The sequence below is a fragment of the Chrysochloris asiatica genome, unplaced genomic scaffold (genome assembly GCF_000296735.1).
Source record: "Chrysochloris asiatica unplaced genomic scaffold, ChrAsi1.0 scaffold00041, whole genome shotgun sequence".
Taxonomy (NCBI): domain Eukaryota; kingdom Metazoa; phylum Chordata; class Mammalia; order Afrosoricida; family Chrysochloridae; genus Chrysochloris; species Chrysochloris asiatica.
This window is the reverse complement of record NW_006408559.1, coordinates 8,806,744-8,832,087: the sequence shown is the minus strand read 5'-3', so window position 1 is coordinate 8,832,087 and position 25,344 is coordinate 8,806,744. Positions and strand designations below refer to the sequence as shown.

General features: G+C 43.2%; 1 protein-coding gene across 6 annotated transcripts in view; it reads left to right on the top strand.

The window, feature by feature from the left end:
• Positions 1 to 25,344, top strand: part of CNOT4 (CCR4-NOT transcription complex, subunit 4) — a 158,164-nt gene that overhangs the window by 127,742 nt on the left and 5,078 nt on the right. The window contains exon 11 of one of the 6 annotated variants that reach the window (XM_006861154.1): positions 14 to 1,083. The exons of 4 other annotated variants lie outside the window; for them this stretch is intronic. In XM_006861154.1, coding sequence (XP_006861216.1) covers positions 14 to 114 — 101 coding nt within the window. In that variant the 3' untranslated portion in view covers positions 115 to 1,083. Of the gene's footprint in view, positions 1 to 13; positions 1,084 to 25,344 lie in introns of those variants that run through there. One more of the 6 variants, XM_006861155.1, reaches the window with a different exon arrangement.

Here is a 25,344-nt window from a genome sequence, read left to right as displayed (position 1 = left end):
GACTTTTCCACAGGGGAAGAAGAGGTGAAGGTTTCCACCCTGCCACTGTCTGCCTCTTCCCATTCATTACAACAAGGACAGCAACCTCCAAGTCTGCACACTACTGTGGTCTGACAACAGCACTGAGAGGAGGAGAGGATTAGACTCTGGGGTGCTTGCATGGGCAACTGGATTTTTGCATGATTCCTTTCTGATTTTTCATTTAATGTATCACACCCAAAAGAGCCATTATAAACGTTCCTCCTGCCTACAACTAGTGTGTTACCTCATAGTTGCTGAAGTATTTCTGCACTAGGCCTTTACACCATTGATTAGCATAATAATCCTGGCATTGTTTCTTATGAGTGATATTCTGTTTAACGCCTACAAATAAACTTGTAGTACTAATTAAGATCCCAGCTAAGATTAGCTAGAGTTGTTCCTGCTTTTGGCTCTATGATTGAAAACAGACAAAGATAATGGTCATTCTTTGTTTACTAATTTGTGAGAAAATGACAATGTCCTAATCTCCTGAAGAATCTGAAAATTAAGAAGATCATGTCTGTTGGATTCTTTGAATACTTGAGAAGAGAGAATGTATATCAAACAACCTGGTGGTATCATTTAATGCTCAGAAAGATGTTGTCAGCAATTGTTGTTAGTTGTATGGATTTATAGCCGATATTAATGTATTCCATGTTTAGAAACTGTGTTTATTCACTCTTATTTGCACATTTGCACTTTCCTTTTGAATGGTTGTTAATTCTATTAGTTGGTTAAGAGCTAACTCTGCTAGTAGTCTAAATGCACTAGAATCTTCTTTCGAATGCACTATTTAGAATACCAGGAAATGCCTCGAAACAGAATGTTGACGTCTAATGGATTTATTAAAGACTTGAATATGGGGTAACATTGTATGTGAGAAGCAACCATCTTCGTCGTAACATTTTAATTCAACAAACAGTATTTCTGTGGGTTATCTGTTTGGAAATGACATTTCTGAATTATTGAATTGTGGACCTGACCAGAGTGAGACTAAGGTGGAAGAGGAGAGACTGAGGATCCTCTAGAATTAAGCTGCTTAAGTTGTAGTACGTAACTTTAGGAGTCCTGGGCAGGCGCTGTGGGAGAAAGCAGTGGACTGCAAGGTCGGTGGTTCAAACTCACCAGCCGCCCCCTGGAAACCGTATAGAGGGTCGGTCGCTATGAGTCGGACCTGACTCTGCAGCACACAACAGCAACAACAGGTAGGGCATGATGTGTAACACACAATTTCTCAAAATAGTTTAAAAATGAATAACGAAAGAAAAGAAACTGAACTCTATTCTGAGCCGTGGATAGAAGCGGGTTCAGCAGACATGATAGTATTCTGCTTAAGTTACACATCTGGGACCAGGTGTAAAGACATCCTCTTGAAAATGTAAAAACAATGATAAAAGACATTTCTTCATTTGTTAAAAATATAAAGGGGTCATGTGGTTCCTGAAAAGAAGCCTACCACAGTATCCTGTCAGAATGAGGGTCTTCAAGGTCTTCAAGGTTACCCCTACGTGAAGCCTGCTTACTTTCTAGTAGACAGGCTGCAACAAATCAAGTGGCTTTGTCCTGAGGACTATGAAAACAGATTCTTGAATCTATAGATGTGATTATCAGACTGTACAGACAATGTGATAGTCTAGCTATCTAACTGATTTTGGGGGGTGTAGAATTCTACATAAATGTCTGTCTCTGATTTAGAAGTGATGTTAGGACAACATTATAAGGAATTAGAGAATACAAATAAAGCTTGTAGCTATATTAATCATCAACCTTTTATCCTAGTTTAATTGAGCTCTGGCTTCCATTTTAATTCAAGGCTGAGACTTCCCCTCCAGACCCTTCCGCCGCCCCCCCCAAAGCCAGGAATGTGATTAGTTCCCATTGACTCACTCTCTTGGATTGAGAAATCTCCCAGCTGGCTTCTTTCTCTACCCTTTCTCAGCGGTTAAGCACTTGACTGTGAATTGTAAGGTTGACAGTTCAAACCTACCATGGGAGAAAGATGTGGCAGTCTGCGTCTGTAAAAACACATTGGAAACCCCATGGGGCATTTAAACTCCGTCCCAGAGGGTTGATTTGAGTCGGAATCCATTAGACAGCAATAGATTTTTTTGGATTCAGGCCCAGACTGGCCTGAGCCGGGACTAAAATTCCCAATCATCCCCCCTGCCTGCACCTCTCCATCTCTGCCCCATACACATCGTAAACCAGGAAAACATTTCTTACAATTAGGCTTCAATTTACATCTTTATATACAGAATGGCTGTTGCTGGTCCTTTGCTTTGCTTGGTCATTCCCACACCTTCAGGAATAAGAAACTGCATCTTTTTTGCTTATTCAATATTTCATGTGATAGGGTTAAAAAAATAAACAATACTGAAGTTTTCAAATCATAGTTGTAATGAATTTTACGTGGAAGCACAGAAAAACACACCGAAGTACCCAACCCAGCACATCTCAGCAGGCATGGGTATGAAACCAGATGAAAGTAAAGAAAGAAATCATTGAAAGCTGCAAGTTCGATTCAGATACATTTCTGCCTGGTGGATCTATCAGCCCCAAGGAAAAACTTGATCTGCTTTTTCATGCTTAACCTTTTTTAAGTAACTCATCTTTTCCTGAAACCAGGAACTTTCAGCCTTGATTCCAGAACTCTGTGTGTATATGGAAAGATAGACTGTTCTTCTGGGAGAGAAAATTCATTGTGACTGTAAAGTTCGGGGACCCCTCCTCTTAAAAAAACAACAAGACAAGTAGGAAGAAAGTAAATGAGAAGGTGCGCCTGGAAGTGTCCGAGTGTCCCTGCTGGCTCTGGGGCCCCGGACTGAGTGGGCACATCCCATGATAAATGTCAAGTGCCTCTTAGGTTTATTTTCCTAACAATTCCTCTGGAAAGTATTTTTCTGAATAATGATGCTGCCCTTGCATGCTAGGTTTCCGAGGTGGTACTTTTGCATACTCTCCCCTTGGTTCCACAAAGCATTAATTCAGTATTGGAGCAGGGTCTTGAGCCTGAGGGATACAAGGCTGAATAACTTGCAGGCCCTGTCATCCCAGATAATGGTCAAGTAACTTTTATTTCAAGTTATTTTATAAGGTCCGCCCTTAATGTGTTTGTTTTAACCACAAGGACAGCCGTAGCAATCCAGGCTCATTTCATGATTTATCCTTCAGTGAAAACTCTGTAACACTGACACAAGGGGTCTTGAATATTTATACTTCAAAATTCTATATTGTTTCGTAATTTAGAGGGAAGTGAGAAGAATTTTAACAGGGCAGACATAACATCCATTATTTGGAGTGAAGTATTTTTCAGCCACGTGTGCACACGCATGCACTTTCATGTTTCGTGTTCTTAGTCTCCTGGGAGTAGTTAAGCTGAGCTTTCCATATTTGCGTTTTTAAAATGAAAACAGCTTGAATACATTTTTTTCTGTGCACATTTCTGTTGCCACGGCTCCTGTTTGTATAGAGTTCAAAGCACCAGTAGGCCAAAGCACGTGCCCATAGAGAGATTGCCTCAAAGCCCAGAGAGAAAGGGATGGAGTGTAAGCACGTTGAGTCCTACCAAATGAAGATCTCCTTGTTAATTATACATTATATAAACCAGGCACATTGTATCCTATGCTGAGTTGTAAGGTTTTGGAGTCTTGTTAGATCATGAGTTTTCCCGAAATCTACTCAGTTGTCTTTAAGAGATTGATATTATGCAATTGAAGATCAGTAAAAATGGAAAATTATATGGTGTTACTGCTGTTAGATGCTGTCAAGTCATTTCCAATGTGGCAGTGAGACTGCGCAGTAGCACGAAGCTCTGCCTGGTCCAGCACCGTCCTCACATTGGTTCTGTGTGAGCCCATTGTTGCAGCCACTGGGTCAGTCATCTCATCGAGGGCCGTTCTGGTGTGGCACTGTAGGGTAAGCACTGGACCACGAGGTCAGTTTGAACCACAAGGTCGGCAGTTCATATCCACCAACTGCTCCTCGGAAGCCTTATACAGGGCGCTGAGTCGGAACTGACTCGATGGCACTTAACAACAACAACAACAACAACAGCATTCTTCTCCAGGGATTGGTCCCTCTTGATAACATGTGAAAGTTAAATTATTTTGGGTCAAACTTAGATCTATTTGCCCTTAGTGTTAATCTCTCTTTTTTTTTCTTGGAACATTTTGTTGTGGTTAAGATGAAAGTTTATAAATCAAATCAGTTGTTTCCCATTCGGTGAGTTTTCCGACTTTGCTTACTGTCCCTTCACTGTGCCAGCTCTCTTTCCACTTCCTCCCTTGCTTCCTTGTTTCCACTTCCCCAGCCTCCCCACCCCTTCCTGCCTTGTGAATTTTGCTGCCCTTGTGGTCTTGATAGCTGCTTGTTCTGAGGACCCTCACCAGTGTTAAGGTTCACTTTATATGCATGACTGTTTGCCTGTAATGTGGTCTTCATGAGTGGGCTCAGTGCTAAGTTTGAAGGCTATCTAAGGGCCATTGCTTCGGGGCTCCCACTAGTCACTTTCAGATCAGTAAGTCTGGTCTTTTTTTTTTTTTAAATGAATTTGAATTTTGTTCTCTCTCTGTCTTTCTCTCTGGAGCTTGTATCATGATCGTGGTTGGAACAATCGGTAGTAGTAGCTGGGCACCAACTAATTCTCATCCTAGGCTTGTGAAGGCTGTGGTTCTTGTGGCCTCTTAGCTCTTTGGACTCATTGTTTCCTTGAAACTTTGGATTCTCGCACTCTTCTTTGCTCCAGCCGGGAAGAGACCAACAGTTGTATCTTAGATGGCCACTCATAAATTTTTAGGAGCCCAATCACAACTCAGCAAAGTAGGATATAGAATGTTATCTTTATGGACTGTATTAGGCCACGTGACCTAGATGTACCCCGAAACTATGATCCCTAGCCCCCTAGCTCCTCTCAGTCTTTGTGTCTGAGTGAATAGCTGTTGTGTGTGCTGTTTGTGTTGGGCAGTGCAGTAATACAGGCATTCCATATGAAATGTTTAGTTAACAAATCAGTATGCTAATACAAAAGAAAAAACAGAAGTTTGAGAAGAAAGTTACTGTGAACTAGTTTAAGGAAAACCCGCTGCCATAAAATCAGTTTCAGCTGATAGCAAGCCTCGAACTAAGCTTGAACGTCTTTACTGGGCATACGACCTCAGTGTTCTCCCGCACAGTGGCTGGTGGGTTTGAACCGTCAACCTTTCAGTTAGCAGCCCAGGTCCTGACCTGTCCTGCCTGCGGGGCTTCTTGATATTGGAAAGGCTGCATAAGATACTGTGGGACTTTTTCACTTGGAAGGATGGAAGGGAAAGTCATTATAATCAAAGGAGCAGAGTGAACAAAGAACCAACTGTTAGCATGGTCTGCAGGAGTGAGGAGCAAGGAGATGGGCTCCTCTGAGGAATATGGGTGGTGTAGGCGAACGGGAGTAAGTACGCCAAGGCCTAGAGACTAGGAAGGAAAGTCTAGCCTCCACGGAGGTGTGGTTGGTGGTGGACAACAGTGGACTCTTTGCAAAAGTGCAGTATGACTGTAGCTTTTTAAGATTCATTTGATAACATATTTGATAGAAATTGAGAGGTGCTAGAAAGCTGCTCAGGTTTGCCCAAATAGCGTTGGCCTGGACTAAGGAGCTCTGGTAGCATAGTGGTTATGAATCAGGCTGCGAACCTTAAGGTCAGCAGTTCGAAACTGCCAGCCAGCTGCTCCGCAGGACAAAGATGAGGCTTTCTGCTCCCATAAAGATTGACAGCCTCAGAAACCCTGTACAGGGTCGCTATGGGTCAGTTCCGACTCCACGGCACATAACCACCACCACCAGGATAAACGGAATTACAAGTTAGAAGTCAGAAAGCTGTCGCTGGTGACTTCTATGAAAAGATAAATAGGTGGAAGCAGATTTCCATGGTTAGTAAAGATACAGATGTTCGTCACTTACTGAAGATGTTGGCCAGCAAGGCTGGAGAGAAAGCCCAGATGCAAATTCAGGAGACAGAACGATCGCTAAACCTCACCATGACTGCATCTTGGAAGGCATTGCTTTAAGACAAGGGAGAAACGTAAATAGGCACCTGTCAGCTTGACAAGGTGTGGACTGTGCTGGTTAAGGCTTTGTGTCAGCTTGTGTCTGACCTGAGAGGGAGGGTGAGAGTGATGGTGCTGAGGAGAAGGCATGAGAGGTTTCGTGTGGATGGGAAGGAGAAGAGGAGCTCATGAAATGAGTTTAGGATTTGGCTGTTGAGGTCTATGTAAGATGTCTTCTCCTTTGTGATATGTGTGAGAACAGTGGGATGATGAAATTTTAAAAATTGAGGACAGAGGGAGGGGGCTCAGTTAATATCGGTTATTACATATTACTATCTGAAATGGGCACCAAAGAGTGGGATTGGGAGCCCATAAAGAAAGGGAAATTTTAAAAAGCCTTTGAGAATAACCCTAAAAACGCATCAGAAGAAAAGAATTGCTGACTAAAGACAGGACTCCCATTAAAGCACTGGATTGAGAACCACAGGGTTGGCAGTTCAAAACCACCAGCTGCTCTCAGAACCCTTACACCAAGTTGCTGAGTTTGAACCGACCTGACAGGACAAGCATAGCACAGTTCAACCAGTGTTCCACTGGTTCAGCACAAGGAACTAGAAGTGGGAAAAGCAGACATTTCAGAATTTGCTTTGAAGTGAAACACAGAGGACATACGGACATTCGAATAGATGGGCTTGTAGTCAAGAACATGGAAGCTTCACTGAGCCAGGAAAGGCCAGTGGTGTGTATGATATTGAAGGGACACCAGTGATTTTAGATTATGGTGAGGACAAAGACCAGGTAAAGCTGTTAAGGAGTGCCAGTTAGGAGACGGTGGTCAGTGTGGGCACCAGTCAGTGCTTGCTGAGTGATGAGGGTGGATGATACAGGCCAGCATGCAGACTGGAGGTTGGAAGGAAGGCTAGCTAGTTCTTTCTTGAGAGTAAGAAATCAGACTATATGAGAGACTAGAAAGCCTGCGGCCCAAGGGTCAGGTTTCTTGTAAGTGGGAAAGACAATGAACCGGAGGGAATCGTCCACCATTGGAATGAAGACTCCTTCCACAGAGCATGGGAGGACACGGGAGCAGAGTGGGGCAGGCTGGGGCCCGGTGTGCTTGAACCAGGAGGTGGGAGCATTCGTACTGACGTTGTAGAAGGTTTGCACGGCTGGGGTGTGTGTGTGTGTGTGTGTGTGTGGTGGTGGTGGTGGTGGTGGTGGTGGTGGGGAGGCGTGTACTGGGGACTGGGGAACCACTGTTTACCCAGTCGGCTGAAAGGCAAATAGTGAACCAGAAAACATCCCAGAGTGTTGCTTCAGCGTAAACTTGCGGGTCAAGCAACTTTTACACCCTCACCTCCAACAAAAAAGGAACTCCAGGTTCACTAATTCACTAAAATTTTCTTGCAGATGATTGCACGCCACATTAACAGTCTGTTACACAGGGAGTCTGTGTGTGGGGTCTGTGTGCCCCCAGAGGGAACAGAGTGCTACGTGGTGAATTGTCATTTTTAAAGTGACTTTGTCTCTGTTTTGAGAATCTCTTGATGTTTCCGGAGGTTAATGAGACGTTAGGAGTTGACCTAGTCAGTCTTGGGGACCATTGTTGCCATGCACTGAAAAGTTGACAAGGCCTTTGACAGAAACTGGATGAACCCGTGCAGTGAAGAAACTTCTGGATACTTGCTTTCCAGAAGAGAGAAAATTGGAAGCCGGTGTCTGAGTGATTTTGGAAGGGTAATAATAGTCCTTGGCTTTTCATGACAGTTCAGATTAGGAAAGAAAGAACTTGCTCAGCATAAGTAAACTGCAAGCCTAGCTCTCCTTAGAGGTGTGAAGTTGAGAATGTGTGTCTGGACCTGGGTGGGTTTGTCTGTGCTAATCTTTAGTCCTAGTATAGTACTGCGGGTTAATGCGCTGGACTGCAAAGCCGATTTGAACCTGAAGGTCAACGGTTCAAGCTCACCAGCTGCTTCTCAGAAAACCTATACAGGGCAGCTATGGGTTGGAACCGACTCGACTGCACTTAACAACTGATCTAACTTTTGGAGTCCTGGTGTGGCACTGAGGGTTAATGTGCTAGACTGCAAAGTCGATTTGACTTTGTAAGTAAGGTCTGCGGTTCAAGCTCACCAGCCGCTCCTCAGAAACCCTAGACAGGGTCTCTATGAGTCAGAGCTGACTCCAGGACACACTTAACTACAACAGTCTTTAGTTAACTCCTCCGCTTAGTGAACACAGCAGGCCACCTAGTTCCTGCTGCCTTCTGATGAATTCAGATGTTGTAATGAGCTGTATTTATAGCCAGTCCTTCTCAAACTATTTAAGTAAACAAAAACCTTATTTAGATCCCGCCTCTTGTGTAATGTATTTATCTGAAGAAATATGTTAATAACTTTTTTTTCTCACCAAATGCTACCCCCACTGCTAAGCATTCTTACTTACCCTGTCTCAAACTCTGGAAAAGCTAAGGGAAAGATAATAAGAAAAATATTTGTCTTAAAAGCAGGAGAAAGTCCGGGATTATGATAGTCATCGTTCTGCCTCTTAAAGACAAAATTATAGCAATGCTGATAATACTGAATGAGGCTCAGAGGGCGTATCTTTCATCACAGTCTAGCAGCAAATTCAAGTTCCTTTCGCCTCACTATCTGACTTAGCTTTTGTGTATGTAACCCAGTGAAGAAAAAGTCAAGATTTGGAATATTTCACTTCCCTAAACGCTGTGCAAAAGAAAGATGAGGGTTTCTGCCCCCACAAAGATTTCCAGCCTCGGGAAACCTTTAGAGGGTCGCGATACGTCTGAACTGACTTAACAGCACTAAAACAATAACAACAGCAAATACTGTGTTTTACAGTTTGATTTTTATAGTCATTCTCTTGAGTCCAGAGCTTTTATCTGTAAATATCAGTGTAAAGAATGAGTTGGAGGATTTCAGAGTGCCCATCTCCTGGCAGCTCTTCCTACAGGTTCTGTAAGCTGTCCCATCAGCCACTTGTGAAATGTGGCACCGGATCTTGGAGTAATTTAAGGGCTTGGGGAGGGATATCACCTTGCAGGTACTCTTTAAGATTTGAAGTCACCACAAACTTACCCGTTTCCACATGATACAAGGAGTGACGTGGGTGCCTTTCCATTTCCAAGACTTCTCTGCAATGTTAAAAGAGCAACATGGAACCACCACTATACCTGTGGCATCTCTTTTTACTGAATAAGTACAATTCTTACGGCACCTGCACAAAAGCTGTTACCACAGATTCCTCTTCAAGAGCTGCCTGGCGTTCCATCATGTAAAACTATAGGCAATGCTAGAATAGCTACTGATTTTTTTCCCCCCAATCCCAGAGATTGTTATTTACAGCATAATGAAGCCGAGGAGAAAGTAGACCACAAAGATGAAAAGACAGTAAAACCATCACCGTCTCAAAGGAGAAATGCCAGAACTGACTGTTGCCCGGTGCTGCTCTCTCATGCCATGAGATCTTGTCTCAAGGACTGTGCTAGGATTTGCCCTCTGTTCACAGTCTTGCCTACTGAAAGAATGTGTCTGCAGAGCAAAACGCAATGGTCTAGAGCAGGTGTTGGAACATTCAGTTTGTGGACTCTATGGTGGTGGTGGTGGTGTGCCGTGGAGTCAGTTCCGATTCATAGTGACACTCTATAGGGTTTCTGAGGCTGTAAATCTTTACGGGGGCAGAAAGCCTTATCTTTTTCCCACAGAACCGCAGGTAGTTTTGAACTGCTGACCGTAGGTTAGCAGCCCGATTCATAACCACTACACTACCAGAACTCTGTAAGACCCTCGAAGTCATTTGGTCTGGCTCTGCCAAGGCAACCACAGTTCCAGACATTACATTAGGGGTGAGTTAATTAAATGTTAGGCCAAATATAGCAGGCAAATCTTTAACTTAATAATTTTGTATGGCCTGTGAATGATGTTATAAATATCCCAATGGCCCTTGGCAGATAAAGGTTCCCCACCTCTGGTAGAGTCTAATGATGTATTCAAACATTGCCATTAGTATGTTGGCATTTGCAAGAAGTCTGCCGTTCATGAGTTGGGTTATGTTTTCCCTGATTACATGATTTGTAATCTGAGTACCCAGCTAAGAACAAAGGAGACCCTGGGTTATATTAGTTCACTGGTCAGCCAAGTGGGAAGGTTTCCCCTTGCCTCTACGTGGCGTCTTGGATTGCACACCAGAGCTCCACTTACATTTTCTCTATTAAAAAACAGAAGTTGTTACTAATTTATAGATGGCTGATACATCTACCTTTTCCTTGCCTATTTAAAGCGAGGGTTGCTACCAGTTGTACACCTTTTTACTTCTACATTGCTAGCCCTGCCTCTTACCCATCCCAGGCAGAGAGGGCAACACACCTTGGATTTCAGTCTCAGTGTCAACTCCCAAGACTCATCTGTGTTAAGTGCCACTGAGTCGGGTCTGACTCAGAACGACCCTTTTATAGGGTTTCCAAGGAGCAGCTGGTGAGTTTGAACCTCTGACCTCGCAGTTCAAACCAACCTTGTGGACCAGTGCTTATCCTACAGCGCCACACCAGGACTTTGAATGGTAGCTGCTTTTAAAATTGGAACGAGGCATATTACTACAATAAACAAGGCTCTTACGTAATCTCCAAACACATGCCCACACTGTGCAACTTTTGTTTATAATGAGCTCTCAGGTCCAGACTCTTGGCCACCAGCCGTGACAGCCGGGCTGATCGCTCCTCAGTCTCTGGACAAGAAGAAGCCCTTTCTTTCTCAGTGGAACTTCTCACAGGCAGAGGATAGATCACAGCTGCTCTCAGCGAGATTCTCCCACCAGGTCCCGAACAGACAGCTGACCTTGTGGTTCGCAGTCTAGTGCTTACCCTACAGTGTAGCATCTCACAAGACAACAGACTGATGAAGGAAGACAGCAAGCGTTTCCTCAGCGCCTCTTCTCTCCGCTCAGGGCCGCCATGCCCGCTCTCTCCCTGTCACCATTTGAGTAACTTTCAGCTTGTCTCTCAGCTGGCCTTGGAGTTTCAGTGGTCAGATTCCCTCTCTGTCCTCTTGCCATACCTCTTTTAAATCAAAACAGCAAGGACTGCCTGGACTGAGGAGGAGATTGAGGAGAACAACGTGTGCATTTGGAGTGTGGAGTTTAGTTGGAGTTAATCTGACGGTGATGGACTTCCAGCCAGTTTTCAACTCCCCCAACTTCCTAAGATTCTTGCTGTTTTCAAAATGACAATACTGCTAAGCACCATGGCTTAAATTCCAAGTTTTACACATAAATGTGATTTCAATAGATGTTCCCCCTTTTATTCAAACATTCATTTTAATCCAATATAAAACTCCAGGATATCATGAAATGAGAAGTGTGGTTTCTGATTTACATTTGAGACTGTCCATGGGCCTACCTCGCCATCTTCCTTTCCTCTTTCCTTCTTGCCTTTTCCTTCCTCAAATCCTCTGGTCGTGTGAAATACTTTCCTCCACAGAGTGGAGTCTGGAGGAAACTAGTGCTTTCTCAGTCGAGACAGCACTTAAAAATGAGGACTCAGTTTTACTTTCTCTAGTATGTAAATAACAATCGAAAACAGCAAAATAGTCACACATTACACTTAGATAAAATAGTTAAAATTTTACAGCGTACAGGCTTGTTTCAAAAAACAGGCATTTATTTTAAAAAGAATCTCAAACCTTAACAGCTAGCTCTTGTTTTGAGTTACTGTTGTTGTTGTTAAGTGCCATTGAGTCGGTTCCGACCCATAGCGACCCTGTACATGGTTTCCGAGGGTGTAAATCCTTACGGGAGTAGAAAGCCTCATCTTTCTCCCGCAGAGCGGCTGGTAGTTTCGAACCGCTGACCTTAAGGTTCGCAGCCCGATTCGTAACCACTACGCTACCAGAGCTCCTTTTTTGAGTTACTAGTTCGGTGAAAAGTGTTTCTTCCAGATGTGTGTGTGGTCTCCTGGATTGGATGTGTGCTTCACTTAGTATAAAACAACAAGGCCGTCACTTCATTTTCTAAAATAGCTTATTTCACTGAAATAAAAGAAGTAAAATAAATTATGGTTTTAATGCTTTAAAAGGTAACTTTAAAAAAAAAAAAACCAAGCTCATATTGAGTTGTGAAGAATTTGTCAACTAAACTTGTTAATTGTATTTTTTAAGAAAAGGGTAATTTTGCTTATTTGAGATTTATAAAACTTTGACTTAAGTCCTTCGCTAATTCTGTGCTGCTCCAAGTCACCCTAAGAAGCTCTGGTGACGCTGACCAGTCGCTTTGTGAGAAAAAGATGAGACTCTATCCCAGGGGTGGGAAATGTCCTGTCCGTGAAATCATTCGGTCTCACCCTGCCAAGGCAACCGCAATTCTAGCCATCACGTTGTTGTTGTTAAATGCCTTCAAGTTGGTTCAGCCATCACATTAGGGGTGAGTTAATTAAATGTTTGACCAAATATTGCTGCTAAGTGGTGTCGAGTCGATTCCAACTCATAGCGATGTTGTATAGGGTTTCCGAGGAGCAGGTGGTGAGTTTGAATCACTGGCCTTGCAGTTCTAACTGACTTTGCGATCCAGTGCTTTAGGGTAACTAAAGCACCACACCAGAATTCTGTTTGGCCAAATATGGCATGTTAATATTTAAGTTGGTAATTTTGTATGGCCCATAGATAATGTTACAAATTTTGGCAGGAAAAAGGCTCCCCACCCCTGCTCTACTCCATTAAAGACCCATAGTCCTAGGAGTCAGAATTGAATAGACAGCAGTGGATATGACTGGGATGTTTGAGGAGCCATCTTAGCCAAGATGAGACTGGTCACCTTCACTATTGGAATGAGAGTAGACTGTATCATCAAATAAGAACTTTTTGAAAGTTTGGAAAATAATGAACTTCAGCAATGTTCAGAATTTCATTGGGCACATACCGGAAAGGAATTTGCCACACAGACAACAAACTCTTTTGGTTTGAGTACAAGTAAAGAGGACCCTCTTCCCCCATAAAAACCTTTTATTGGTACTCAGCAGTCAAATGTTATCATTGACTTGCTTTGGAATGGCCAACTTGGAGTGAGCCATTAAAGAAATACAGAAACAAGCCGAATTCCCGGGCTCCAGAGGCCTTGTACAGAGTAGTGAAGCTAGCGTCGTCTTGTTTCTGGAGGCCTGCAGAGCCTAGAGCTGGACTTCTGTCCACATGGAATCTGATGCATTTGCACGCATGTTGCACCTTACCTCTTGATCTCGGTGTGGTGGAGTCAATGTTGGTTCTGATTCCCCCTCCCCAGTCATTTCATTTCTTCTGTTGTCTTTACCTCTGAGCTCTGGAAACTCAGCTTGACTTTGCCTTATTTTCCTAAGAATACTTTTCTTACCTCTTACCATCCCATTTCCTCATTTGTGATACTTAAATCTATAAATGAAAATATCAGTGAATCCCTCCCACCTCCATCTTCACCCCCCATCCCCCAAAAGGCAGAAAACTTCTTTTCAAAGCCATGTATGCTGTTCTAGGGCACTTTCTAAAATAGGGAGTTCTTTTGAACAACTTGTAATTGTTTTTAAAAAATTACTTTAAAAAAAAAATGTACTTTTCTCTTGATTAAACAAAAATCTTTTCTCCTTTGTGCTTCTTGAATGTAGGTTATCAAATACATGAAAGCAGTTAGTTCTAGATGCAGTGCAGACATTCTCAGCTCTTTTCAGTCATCCTACGCTCGTGTGATGCTGTAGGAAAAGCACTTGACCATAAAGGTCAGTTTGGACCCCAGGGTTGGCAGTTGAAACTCACCAGCCACTTCTTGGAAACCCTTTACAGGGCCGCTGAACTGACTAGATAGCACTTAACAGCAACAACACAGTTACCATAAGGGTCCCTGGTAGCGTAGTGGGTTATGAGTTGGACTTTTAACAACAAGGTCAGCAGTTCAAATCCTCCAGCCTTTCCTTGGGAGAAAGATGTGGCTTTCTGCTCCCATAAAGATTTACAGCCTCGGAAACCTATGCAGAGGGCGACTGGGTTGGCAGCGCTACTCTGGTATGCTAGGAGACTTGGTGGTGCAGTGGTTCAGCCCTCGGCTGCTAACCAGAAGCTGCTCCGCGCGAGAAAAGACCTCACAGCCTGTACCCATGAAGGTGTCAACTTGGGAAACTCTAACGGATGCCTAGTTCTGTTGTTATTGTGTAGTGCTGCTGCCAAGTGGCTTCCGAGGAGTGGCTGGTAGGTTTGAGCCCCCAACCTTGCAGTTAGCAGTCCAGTGCTTATCTGACAGCACCACACCGGGACTCCAGCCGACAGTTCTATTTTGTCCTGTCAGGTCGCTGTGAGTCGGTAACGCGATAGCACACATCATAGAACACCAGCATAGTTCTCCTGTACACATATTTCGATTTGACAGTGCCTTTCTTTAACTGTGAAGCTCATTCTTGAATAGTGTTATTCACATGTAATAAGATCAATGTAGCTGATAGTCGATTTATTTTTTCATTAAGTTTATTACTAATATTTGTATATTTCTTTACAGTTTACAGAGTGCTTTTGTAAACGTTTCCAGTGGGGTAGGTATTCTCTCCATTTTATGAATGAGGAAACCGAGGCTCAGATTGGCTATCATTTGTGATTTGTCCAGCATCATAAAATGGAAAGTTTAGACATTGCACATCTGTCTGTATGGCCTTCATGGAATTTTTTTTTAGAAGTCACATTACCCATATTTTCCCGTTACCCAAATGTTTTTGTTGTTAAGTGCAATGGAGTTGGTTCCGACTTATAGCGGCCCCATATAGGGTTTCCAAGGAACAGCTGGTAGATTTGAACTGTTAACCACAAAGTCTAGTGCTCATTGTACAGTGCCTATTAATGTGTAAACACAAGACCATTTCCATGAACACTCCTGGCTAGCTAGACCTCATCTACCCTGCATTTGATTCCTGCATTTATAGAAATCTGAACGTGAGCTTGTATGCCTTTGGACTTGGGGTGTAAGTATTCTGGTGTTATGTCATGCCTTACACGAATAGTTAGAGTTTTCATTATTGAATCTGCCATCTCTCGGATAGGCTTTCCATTGCATATTTAAGTTAACATACGTACAATAAAAAGCATGGAGTCAGATAAGCCTGTTGCTATTACAGAGCCCTCTAGGTCGACTCGGTATCTTAAATTCCATGTAAATTCCTCTCAGCACAGTTGTTACCCACACTAGATGTCACCATTGTATCCCAAGCAGGCATCCTCAGAGAACTTACCAGACACTGCTGAATCCAAGGTATATTCTGACATCCTAGGAAGCCTATGCAAATCATGAATTCCGCTGGTAGGATTGGTTCTTTATGAATGCAGCTTGACTCTGATTGATCATTCAGTTCTTTATAGGGGTGGAGCTAGCTGCAAAGGCAGGGTTTGGGCAGGCAGCAGAAAGGGAAGGGACGGGGACCATGGATAATAGAAGGAAGCCAATCAGGAGAAGCAGCCTCCACAATGCTTGTTCACTGTCAAAATGCACAGGGTCTGCCTTTGCTTATATTGTATGTAGAAAGGAAGCTGAGGACCTAGCCCAAACTGTATTATTATTTCCCATGAAAACTGCCCCAAACCCAAGTGGATAAGAGTAATGGCTAAGAAACACCACATTTGTTTATAAGTGAATCAAGCCCCCGTCTGTTTCAGGATTTTCCTACAAACTATACAATGTATATTAAACTATATCAGTCTCAGTTTGTCGCTTCTAGAGTCTTCAGATTCCTCCTTCCCAGCTCTTCTCTTAGCAGTGACTTTGGGGTCAATTTACATAGTGCGAATCTCGAGGTACAAAATGAACTCAGATCCTGGAGGATTAGTCTGAACTCTGGAAAGTAAGTGGATTCTCTTTCACTATCCGCATCTCTTTGGATGTCCCCAACCCTTCTCCACACTACTTCATGCATCCTTTCTGATTTGACGAGTGTGCTCTTTTATCAAGAAGATGGACAGAAGCAAACGGAAGATGGAACGATGTAGCTCTGCCTTCTCCTTTTCCCTACTTGACCATTCTGATGATGGGCTGAGCAGTGGTTTCTCCTCATTTTGTTCTCCTAACAAACCTAGCTTTTTCCTGGCCTCAGCATTTCTCACAAGTCCCAGTTCACTACAGACTTCTGACATTAATCCTCAAGGATTGTGGGTCTCTCCTCTTCAGGTAGGTTGGCTAACTTCCCCCGTTGTTTCTCAAGAGGTCCTTTTCCGAGTTCATCTCAGATTTTCCCTTTGCAGTAACCAGTTTGTTTAGATCTCTCTTCATTCCCTTGTCCTTGTCAGAGTGATTTATCATTGCACAGTCAGAATGTCACAGTTTTAGCCTCTCCGGTGGCTTAAGAATCACTGCTCCTTTGAACCATGGGGCCACCCCACCCCTCCTTTCTCCTGTGTTTGCGAGTGGCTTTCTTTTAAAATCTGGAAGCAGAGGTTGAGGGTTATTCACATGGGAAACATTAGGCATCTGCTGTGTTTCAGGGACTGTTGACTAGCCACAGAAACAATAATTCAGGCCCTGTTCCCTGGGGGAGCGCAGTGTGGCCCAGAGAATGACCTGGGCATGCATAAGGGCAGGGCACTGAACTCATTGCAGAAACCAGCCAGGAGGCCTGCCGTCCCAGAACTCGCTCCCGTTATTCCCATTCCTGGCTTCTGGAAGCCCTCACAGATCCTTCTAAGGATTCTGTTCTTTCAACTTGGGGGTCTGCTCATTCTTTTCCCCGCCTTGTTTTTCTTTACTTTGGGAGCGAGAAATGGGTAATAAGAGAACCCTTCTCAGCTGTGTTTTCTTCAAGCAAGATTAGATCTCAGAGATGTTAGGGTGGTTGACACCTTCCAGGTCCCTGCAAGTGGTTATTATTTTTTAAAATTGTATTTTATTGTTGTTGAGATTATACATAGCAAAACACACACCAATTCAACAGTTTTACGTGTAAAGTTGAGTGACCTGGATTCCATCCTGTAATGAGTTATTCCTCTCTCATTAACATCGCTGACTGCCCCCTAAAGTGCAGTGTTATCATTTGTTTTGAGGAAATGATATCCCAATGATCTATACATTCTTCTTCAGTTAAATAAGCTCCGTTGGTCATCATTGGCTCTGTTTATAGTCAGTGCTCAGTTTGGTCCTCACTTACATGCTTTCCTCCCAGGCTTCCAGTTTCAGAATTTGGAAATTTCTTATATTCGATTTTTTTTTGCCCTTGGCCTTTTAGCTATTGCTAATTCTGATCCACTGATTCAGTCTGTGACGCTTCTAGGAATATATTTATCCTTTTGCATTAAATTTTAAGTTGACATTTTATGCATTCTCTATATAGTGTCTGTGATACTGACCATTTTGAATTGGACAATCAGGTGTGCTGTGCCAGAGATGACAGAGGAATAGTGTGGTGTTAATCGTCAGATTATTTCAAGATCTGTCCTGAAGTACTACACTGTTGGTGACAGGATAATATCCATACACTACAGATTCACACACCAAGCACTAATGCCAAAGATGAAGACATTGAATTTAATCAGTTTCTGTACGATATAATTATTCAAACATGTAATCAAGATGCATTATTAATGTCTCATGATTGGAATGCAAAAGTTAGAAACAAAGGATCAATTGCTGGAAAATAAGACCTTGGAAATAGAAATAACACCAGAGAACACATGGTAGAATTTTGCAAGACCAAAGACCTATTCATTGTAAATAACTTTTTCTTAACAATACAAATGGCAATGATACACGTGCGCCTCACCAGATGGAATATACAGGGACCGAATCCGTTACATATGTGAAAAAAGATGATGGAGAAGCTCAATACCATCAACCAGAACAAAGCAAAGGGCTAAGTGGAATAAACCATCAGTTGTTTATGCAAGTTGAAGATGAAGACAATGGAAACATATCCATAAGAGCCAAAGTTCGACCTTGAATATTAGAGACCTGAATTTAGAGACCATCACAAGGATAGAGTTGAAGCACTGAGCACTATTGACCAGACCAGATGGGTTGTGGGATAACATCAAAGATACAGCATACATGAAGTAAGCTGAAGAGCAATAAGAAGGAAAGAGAGAAAAGACAAAAATGAATGTCAAAAGAAACTGAAACTCGCTTTTGAATGAATGCACAGCATCTCAAGTGAAAGGAGTAAAAGATGAAGTAAAAGAGCTAAAGAGATGATTTGGAACACTGGTTCAAGAAAAGAGTATTATAATGAAATGTACAAAGACCTAGGATTAGAAAAGCAAAAGGGAAGAAAACACTCAGCCTTTATCAAGCTGAAAGAACTGGGGAAAAATTCAAGCCTCGATTTGTAAGATTGAAGGATTCTATGTCTAAAATATTGAACAAAACAGGGAGCATCAAAACAAGATGAAAGAAATACAGAGTACTGTACCCAAAACGTTCAGTCATTTCAGGTGAAGAACCTGTGATACTGAAGGAAGAAGTCCAAGCTGCATTGAATGCATTGGTAACAAGATTCTAAAAGCAGATGGAATACCAACTGAAAGTTCCAACAAACCGATGCAACACTGGGTACTTGCTTATCTATGCCAAGAAATCGGGAAGACTGCTATTTGGCCAGCCAACTGGAAGAGGTCCATATTCATATCTATTCCAAAGAAAGATGATCCAACAGAATGCAAAAAACAAAACAAAACAAAACTATCAGTGTCACATGCAAATAAAATTTTTTTGAAGATAATTAAAAAATATTTGCAGTAGTATATTGGCAGGAAACTGCCAGCAGTTCAAGTCAGTTCAGAAGAGGATGTGAAATAACAAATATCATTGCTAATATCAAATTGATCTTAGAGACTACCAGAAAGATATTGACTATGCAGAGGCATTTAACTACGTGGATCTTAACAAGCTGTGGGTAAATTGCCAAAGAATGGGATTCATGAACACTTACTTGTGCACGTTGATGTTGTTAAGTGCCATTGAGCTGGTACTGACTCATGGCAACCCTGTATATGATTTCTAAGGAATGACTGGTAAGCTTGAACTATGCACCTTGCGGCTCATAACTGACCTTGCAGTCCAGCCATTAATCCACAGCACCACACTAGGACTCCTGATTGTGTATAGATCTATACATAAGCCAAGAAGTTGTTGGTTGAACAGTACAAGGGGCTACTGCTTGGCTTAAAATTAAGAAAGGTGCATCCTTTCACCTTATGCCATTAATCTGTATACTGAGCAGATAATTCCAGAAGCTCTATGAAGAAGAACCAGGCATCAGGATTGGAGAAAGACTTATTAACAACCTGTGATATGCATGTGACCCAACCTTGCTTGTGAAAGTGAAGTTGACTTGAAGCATTTACTTAATAAAATGGAAAGACTGTACCTTCAGTATGGATTACAAGTCAACAAGTACTACATAAGTAATATCATGATAAATGGAATGGTTGAAGTTGACAAGGATTTCTACAATCAACACCCATGGAAGCAGCAGTGTGGGGCATACCTGCTGCAGAAGCGCTCTTGAAAGTGTTAAAAAAGCACAAATATCACTTTGAGAACTCAGGTGGGTTCGACCCAATCCATGGAGACAAAAGAATTGATGCATTTTCATTATAGTGCCGGTATAGAATACTGAATGATGAGCTACCAGAGAACCAACAAACCTGTCTTGGAAGAAGTACAGCTGGAATGCGTCTTCAAAGCCCGGATGATCAGACTTTGTCTCATCCTTTGGACATGTTATCAAAAGGGACAGTCTCTGGAGAAGGGCATCATGCTTGTTAAAGTGGAGGGTCAGTGAAAAAGAGGCGGACCCCCAATGAGATGGATTGGCACCATGGCTGCAACGGTGGGCTCAGACGTAACAGATGGTGAGGATGGCACAGGACCAGGCAGTGTTTCGATTTGTTGTGTAGTGGGGTTGCCACAAATTGATACCACCTTGATAGCAGTTAACAACAACAGCTTGTATAGTTTTACACAAATTTGTCTTTCTGTAAGTATCTCCCCCCCCCTCCCGCCCCCCTTTTTAATCCTTCATAAAGCAGTCGGTCCTGTAGGTGCCTTCCTGGTTCTCATTAGATCTAATTCCTTCCCAAGACAGAATTCTAGATCTTGGTAGGAACCTTCTAGAAGGGAGAGGTGGACACCTAGTTATATTTTGAGCTCCTCCTGTTTTATGATTCCCAGCCTCTGCTTCTTTCTGTTCTGCATGGAACTTACTTTCCTCTCTGGTGTCAGCTTCGTGGCCTCAGAGCATTCGCTGCATGCCCTACATGTAGAAGGATTGTTAACCACTTTCTCTTTTGAGCCCCCATGGGCACTTTAGTCACATTGTTGTTGTTGTTGTTGTTGTGAAGTGCCATCGAGTCGGTTCCGACCCATAGCGACCCTGTACAGGGTTTCCGAGGGTGTAAATCTTTACGGGAGTAGAAAGCCTCATCTTTCTCCCGCGGAGCGGCTGGTAGTTTCGAACCGCTGGCCTTAAGGTTCGCAGCCCGATTCGTAACCACTACGCTACCAGAGCGTAGTTCTTTAAACAAGCCTCACAGGACAAGGGCTACTTGAGTATGTGTGTAGCAAACGCTGGTGGGGGGTTAATTCGGGCTCTGTAACTGTGGGTAAGAACCTCATTTGAAAAATGAAACTTCTTCCTTCCGTGGATTGTTGTGCTAAAGTAATGAAGTATGTAAAGTGTCACCAGGAGTGAATGAATGTTATTTGAAGTGAAAAAAAAAAAAAAGAATGTCCTTTATAAACCTGTGTCTGATGTTGTCCACATAGTGTGTTGCTGTCTGCTTCTCAGAAGCATTTTTTATTCAAATGTGATAACATTGAATTTCTGAAAGTATGTTGGCTTGTGTTGTGGCATCTGAAACACTATGGCAAACACCCTCGGTGGTGTGTTTTGTCTTCCGTTTGTATGCAAAGAAAGGAAGGAAACTTGCTTTTGTCCTGCTCTAAGAAACAGGTGTGCATTTTTGGAGAGAACTATTTGTCTGTGATATATACAAACTGTTCTTGACACAGACAGGTATAAATGAAACAGACTTGTAAGGTCTGGGAACTTGTCAGCTCCTTTCAATCCGTACTGTCAAATCAGCACATATTTTGATCCTGGTGTGGTGCTGTAGCATCAGCACTGGACTGCGAACCACAAGGTTGGCATTTCGAACCCACCACCTGCTCCTCGGAAACCCTATACAGAGTCGCTAGGAGTCGGAACCAACTCGACAGCACTTGACAACAACAACGGTTTCTAAGGCACTGAGCTCCAGGCGGTGAATGGAGCAGCTGCCCCCTTGCAGACCTTTCAGTAGAGCTGAGTGAGAGGAGGTAGAGGCAAACCAAGTAAAATCAACAAACCCCACAACCCTGCAAGTTGCCATCAAGTTGTCAGACTCCTGGCAAGCCTGTGTGTGTCAGAATGGAACGGAGCTCTGTTGGGTTTCCAGAGACTGGTCTTTCAGAAGTTGGTCGCCAGGCATTTATTCTAAGTATGTCTGGGAAGACTGCCAGCCTTCCTTAGCAGCTGAGCACTGAACTGTCTGTGCCACCAGGAGCTCTCCCATGATAATAACCGACATCCGAAAACACAGTTGGAGGCTAGATTCATATGGGTCAGGCCCTAAGTGCCATTGTCATCTAGAATGATCTGACTGGGGAAGGAAATAGAGGGATGCATCAGGAACACGCTGTAGACTTATATAAGAACAGGATGTAGAGGTGGTCCAGAGAGCACACATCCTATTGACTTGGTCCTCAGCGGGGTTTTTTTGTAGCTCATTCACCTCCTCTTACTCTCGGTATAACTTCTGACTGTTTTTGTATCACTTTGGATCCATTGTTCCTTTCTGCTTCAACTTCTTTCTTTTGAGGTCTTAAAATGTTTCATTTTTGTCAAAATGCTATCTCCTTCCAGTTAATTACCGAAGATTTTGTGTGTGCCCAGTAAATCTGCTCCATAGGACACGTCTCTCTTGCTTTACAATAAGAATAATTCTGGAAATTTGAGTGTAAATGCTATTTGCTTAAGTAATGTTTTTCATTGCCTGTTAGAATTTACTCTCTCACACAAAAATCATTTTTTCTGCATGTTCCTTAAAATAATTGAAGTGGTTTTTGTGACTTTTCTAAAATACGGCCCCCACAAAAGACTTATTTGAAGTTTCAATATGAGAAGTTTGTCGGTTCTTTAAAGTTTGGTTTAATGCCTAAGACACACATAGTTCGTTAATGGTTGAGCTGCTTAGATGTATTTGAGGTTTGAGGAGGTTTAGGTTTTCTTGAAATCATTGTGATCCCCAAATTGATGGAAAATAGTATCTAACAAGGCTGCTGGGGAAGAGGGGTTGAAGCGTGCAGTAGCTGAGACAGGCTGTGCCCTGCCCCCTTCTAACACCGCCAAGGAATTGAACACAGCCCTGTCTTATTGGTACCAGAGTAGGCACCATGGGAACTAGGTTTTAGTTGTACAACCCTGGTAGCAAGAAAGTTTCAGCTTGGTCCCCTGACTACTGGATTCCCAGCTTTGAACTGCCTAGGGAGGATAGTAGTAAAGGAAGGAGTGGGAGGAGCTTTCTAAGAAAGAAGGTCTGTTTCCAGATTGAGGCTGTTGATAGATAACCTCAAACTGTCTATCAAACCAGATAGATAGCCTGTTGTAGTCAAGAAAATCTTAGTGACTCTGAGCCACCCTGTAGGACAGAGGACAACTGTACCATGGGATTTCTTTATTCTTTATTACCCCCCAGAGGACAGAAGTCATATTTTTGAACTTTTTAGTTGAAATTCTGTAGGGTTTCCAAGACTATATTCTTGACAGAAGCAGATTGCCCCATCCTTCCCCATTGGAGCAGCTGGTGGGTTTGAACTTCTAAACTTCTGGTTCTCAGGCAAGTGCTTTAACCACTGTACCATCAGGTCTTCTGTTTCATAAATCTTCACCACTGAGGAGCAGTGTGTGTGCCAGGAACTCTAGGTGGCTACTTCCCAGCGGCGTGAGGCTGACCACTCAGAACACCTGGCCCTGAGACCGAGTGCTCCGGTCCCAGGTACTGGTCAGGAATGGAGGCGGCTCAGGGTCAAGGCTGAAAGGAGGAGCCAGCTGTCCCTACCAGAACGGGAAAGCTAGAGAAATAGGCCCATTTGCAGATTGAGTAGCATCAGGCTAGCCAATGGACAAGGCTCTCTGCGCTCATAGTGTGATTAAAAACTTGGAGCGAGGAGGGGTTGCCAAAATGAAGGTTGAGGCAGGAATTCTGAGAGCTGATCTAGAATCCTGGCCTGGGGCGGGGCAAGGCATTTTTGGCAGCGTGTCCTTTGCCGAGCTGTCATTACACCTACATCTGTGGTGTTACTCTTGTTGCAGTAGACACAGTTCAAAAGGAACTTTTGCATTGAACCCCATTAATAGTTTGTCTTTGCCCCCCTCACCTACCTCCCTAGTGGCCTGTGATGGTTTGTTGTCTGTGAGACCAGTCTGAAAATCATTCTGAATGTGTGTGTGTTTATAACGTGTGTGTGTTTCTAGACTAGTTGTTGAACTTGTGTGTGTCTTGTTGGACTTGTGTGTTTCTAGACTAGTTGAATTTGTGTGTGCGTTTTTAGACTGTACTTGAACGTGTGTGTGTGTGTGTGTATTCCTAGACTGTGCTTGTTGAACTTGTGTATTCCTAGACTACTTGTTGACCTTGTATGTGTGTGCTCCTAGACTACTTGAACGTATGTCTTTCTAGATTGTACTTGTTGAGCTTGTATGTGTGTGCACACATGCGCACACGTGTTAGTTATCTATCTAGACAGGTACTTCTTGCGAACAAGGTCCTGGCTTGAGCACTTTTGTCCTGTGTTCACACTGGGACTCTCACTACAGGTGGGTTTGATTTTTATCTCAGCAGCTGTGTTGTTGTTAAGTGCCATTGAGTTGGTTCTGACCCATAGTGACCCTTTACAGGGTTTCTGAGGAGCGGCTGCTGAGTTTGAACTGCCCACCTTGTAGTTAGCAGTCCACAGAGCCACACCTTAGCAGAACATCATGTCTGACTTGTCAAGGTGGTGTTGCGAAAACTAGACTGGGCAGCTTGCTTTGTGTGTGATGCTCAGCTTGTGTTATGGACTGGGTGCTGGGCTGTTAGCAGGCTGGAAGTGTGCCCTGAGTCAGGTAAACAGCAAGTCTCACATGACATCGTACAATGGTATGGCCTATGGCCTCGTTATGTTCTTTGACATGTATGTCTTCTGATGTCGGGTCAGAAAAGAGTGTGGTGTACATATTTACATATTGGAAATGGATATTTTTCACATCATACAGCATTGAGACATGGTGGTGGTGGTGTGAAGTGCTGTGGGTTCGGTCCTGACTCATAGCGACCCTGTGTAGGGTTTCCAAGGAGCAGCTGGTGAGCTTGAACCGCTGACCTTGTGGTCAAATACCTAGTCCTTCCCTCGTGTCTTATGATACTACTTAAATACTTAAAAATAATAATAATAATAAGATTAGCATCTTTTTTAAACGTTTAGTAGCATAGTTGTCATTATGCTGGGCTCGGCCTTTTCACGTCTTTCTTGTGGAAATTTTAAAATGCTCTCTCATATCTTCTCCTTTGCAGTATTCTGGTGGTGAGAAGGCATATTAATTAGATAGGCTACACAGAGCCTTGTTAGAATGTTGGATGTCCCCAAATTCCTCAGAGGACACTGCTGTGCATAGAGCCAGGTCCTGGGATATAACGAATCCCCTTGGCTTTCTGGAAAATTGAGTGTCTTGTCCGTGTTGAGCACAAGAGAATCATGCATTGCTAGGTGTTTATCCAGTGGTAAATGGGCTCCAAGTTGCTGTCGCTTCTCAGCTCATTTTGTTTTTATGAGACAGTAAGGTGGGTGTTATGCCTGCTCATGAAGTCAGTTTCTGGGAAAGTAAGAGCCTGCGTCCCAAGGTACATATGAATAACCAGTTGCCTTGTACACAAGTCTGCAATTCTCAGCCCCAGATTGTCACCACTGGGCCCGTTAACTTGCACAAGTTAAATTGCACCCTAGTGTGAACTCATTTATAAATACAGACAAAGGAAGCTGCACAGGGTTGAGTCTAGTGGTCTGAGTGTCCTGATACTGGGTGAAAAGGACATTGTATTCAAGCAGGATTATCGAGGACCCCAGAAACAAGGGAAGGGACTTCCTTTGTGTCAGGGATTCTCACCTGAGGGCGGTTTGGTCCCTCCTGTGTAGCGCTGTGGGTTAATGCGCCAGACTGCAAAGCCGTTTGAACTGCAAGGTTGGTGGTTCAAGCTCACCAGCTGCTCCTCGGAAACACTATACAGGGTCGCT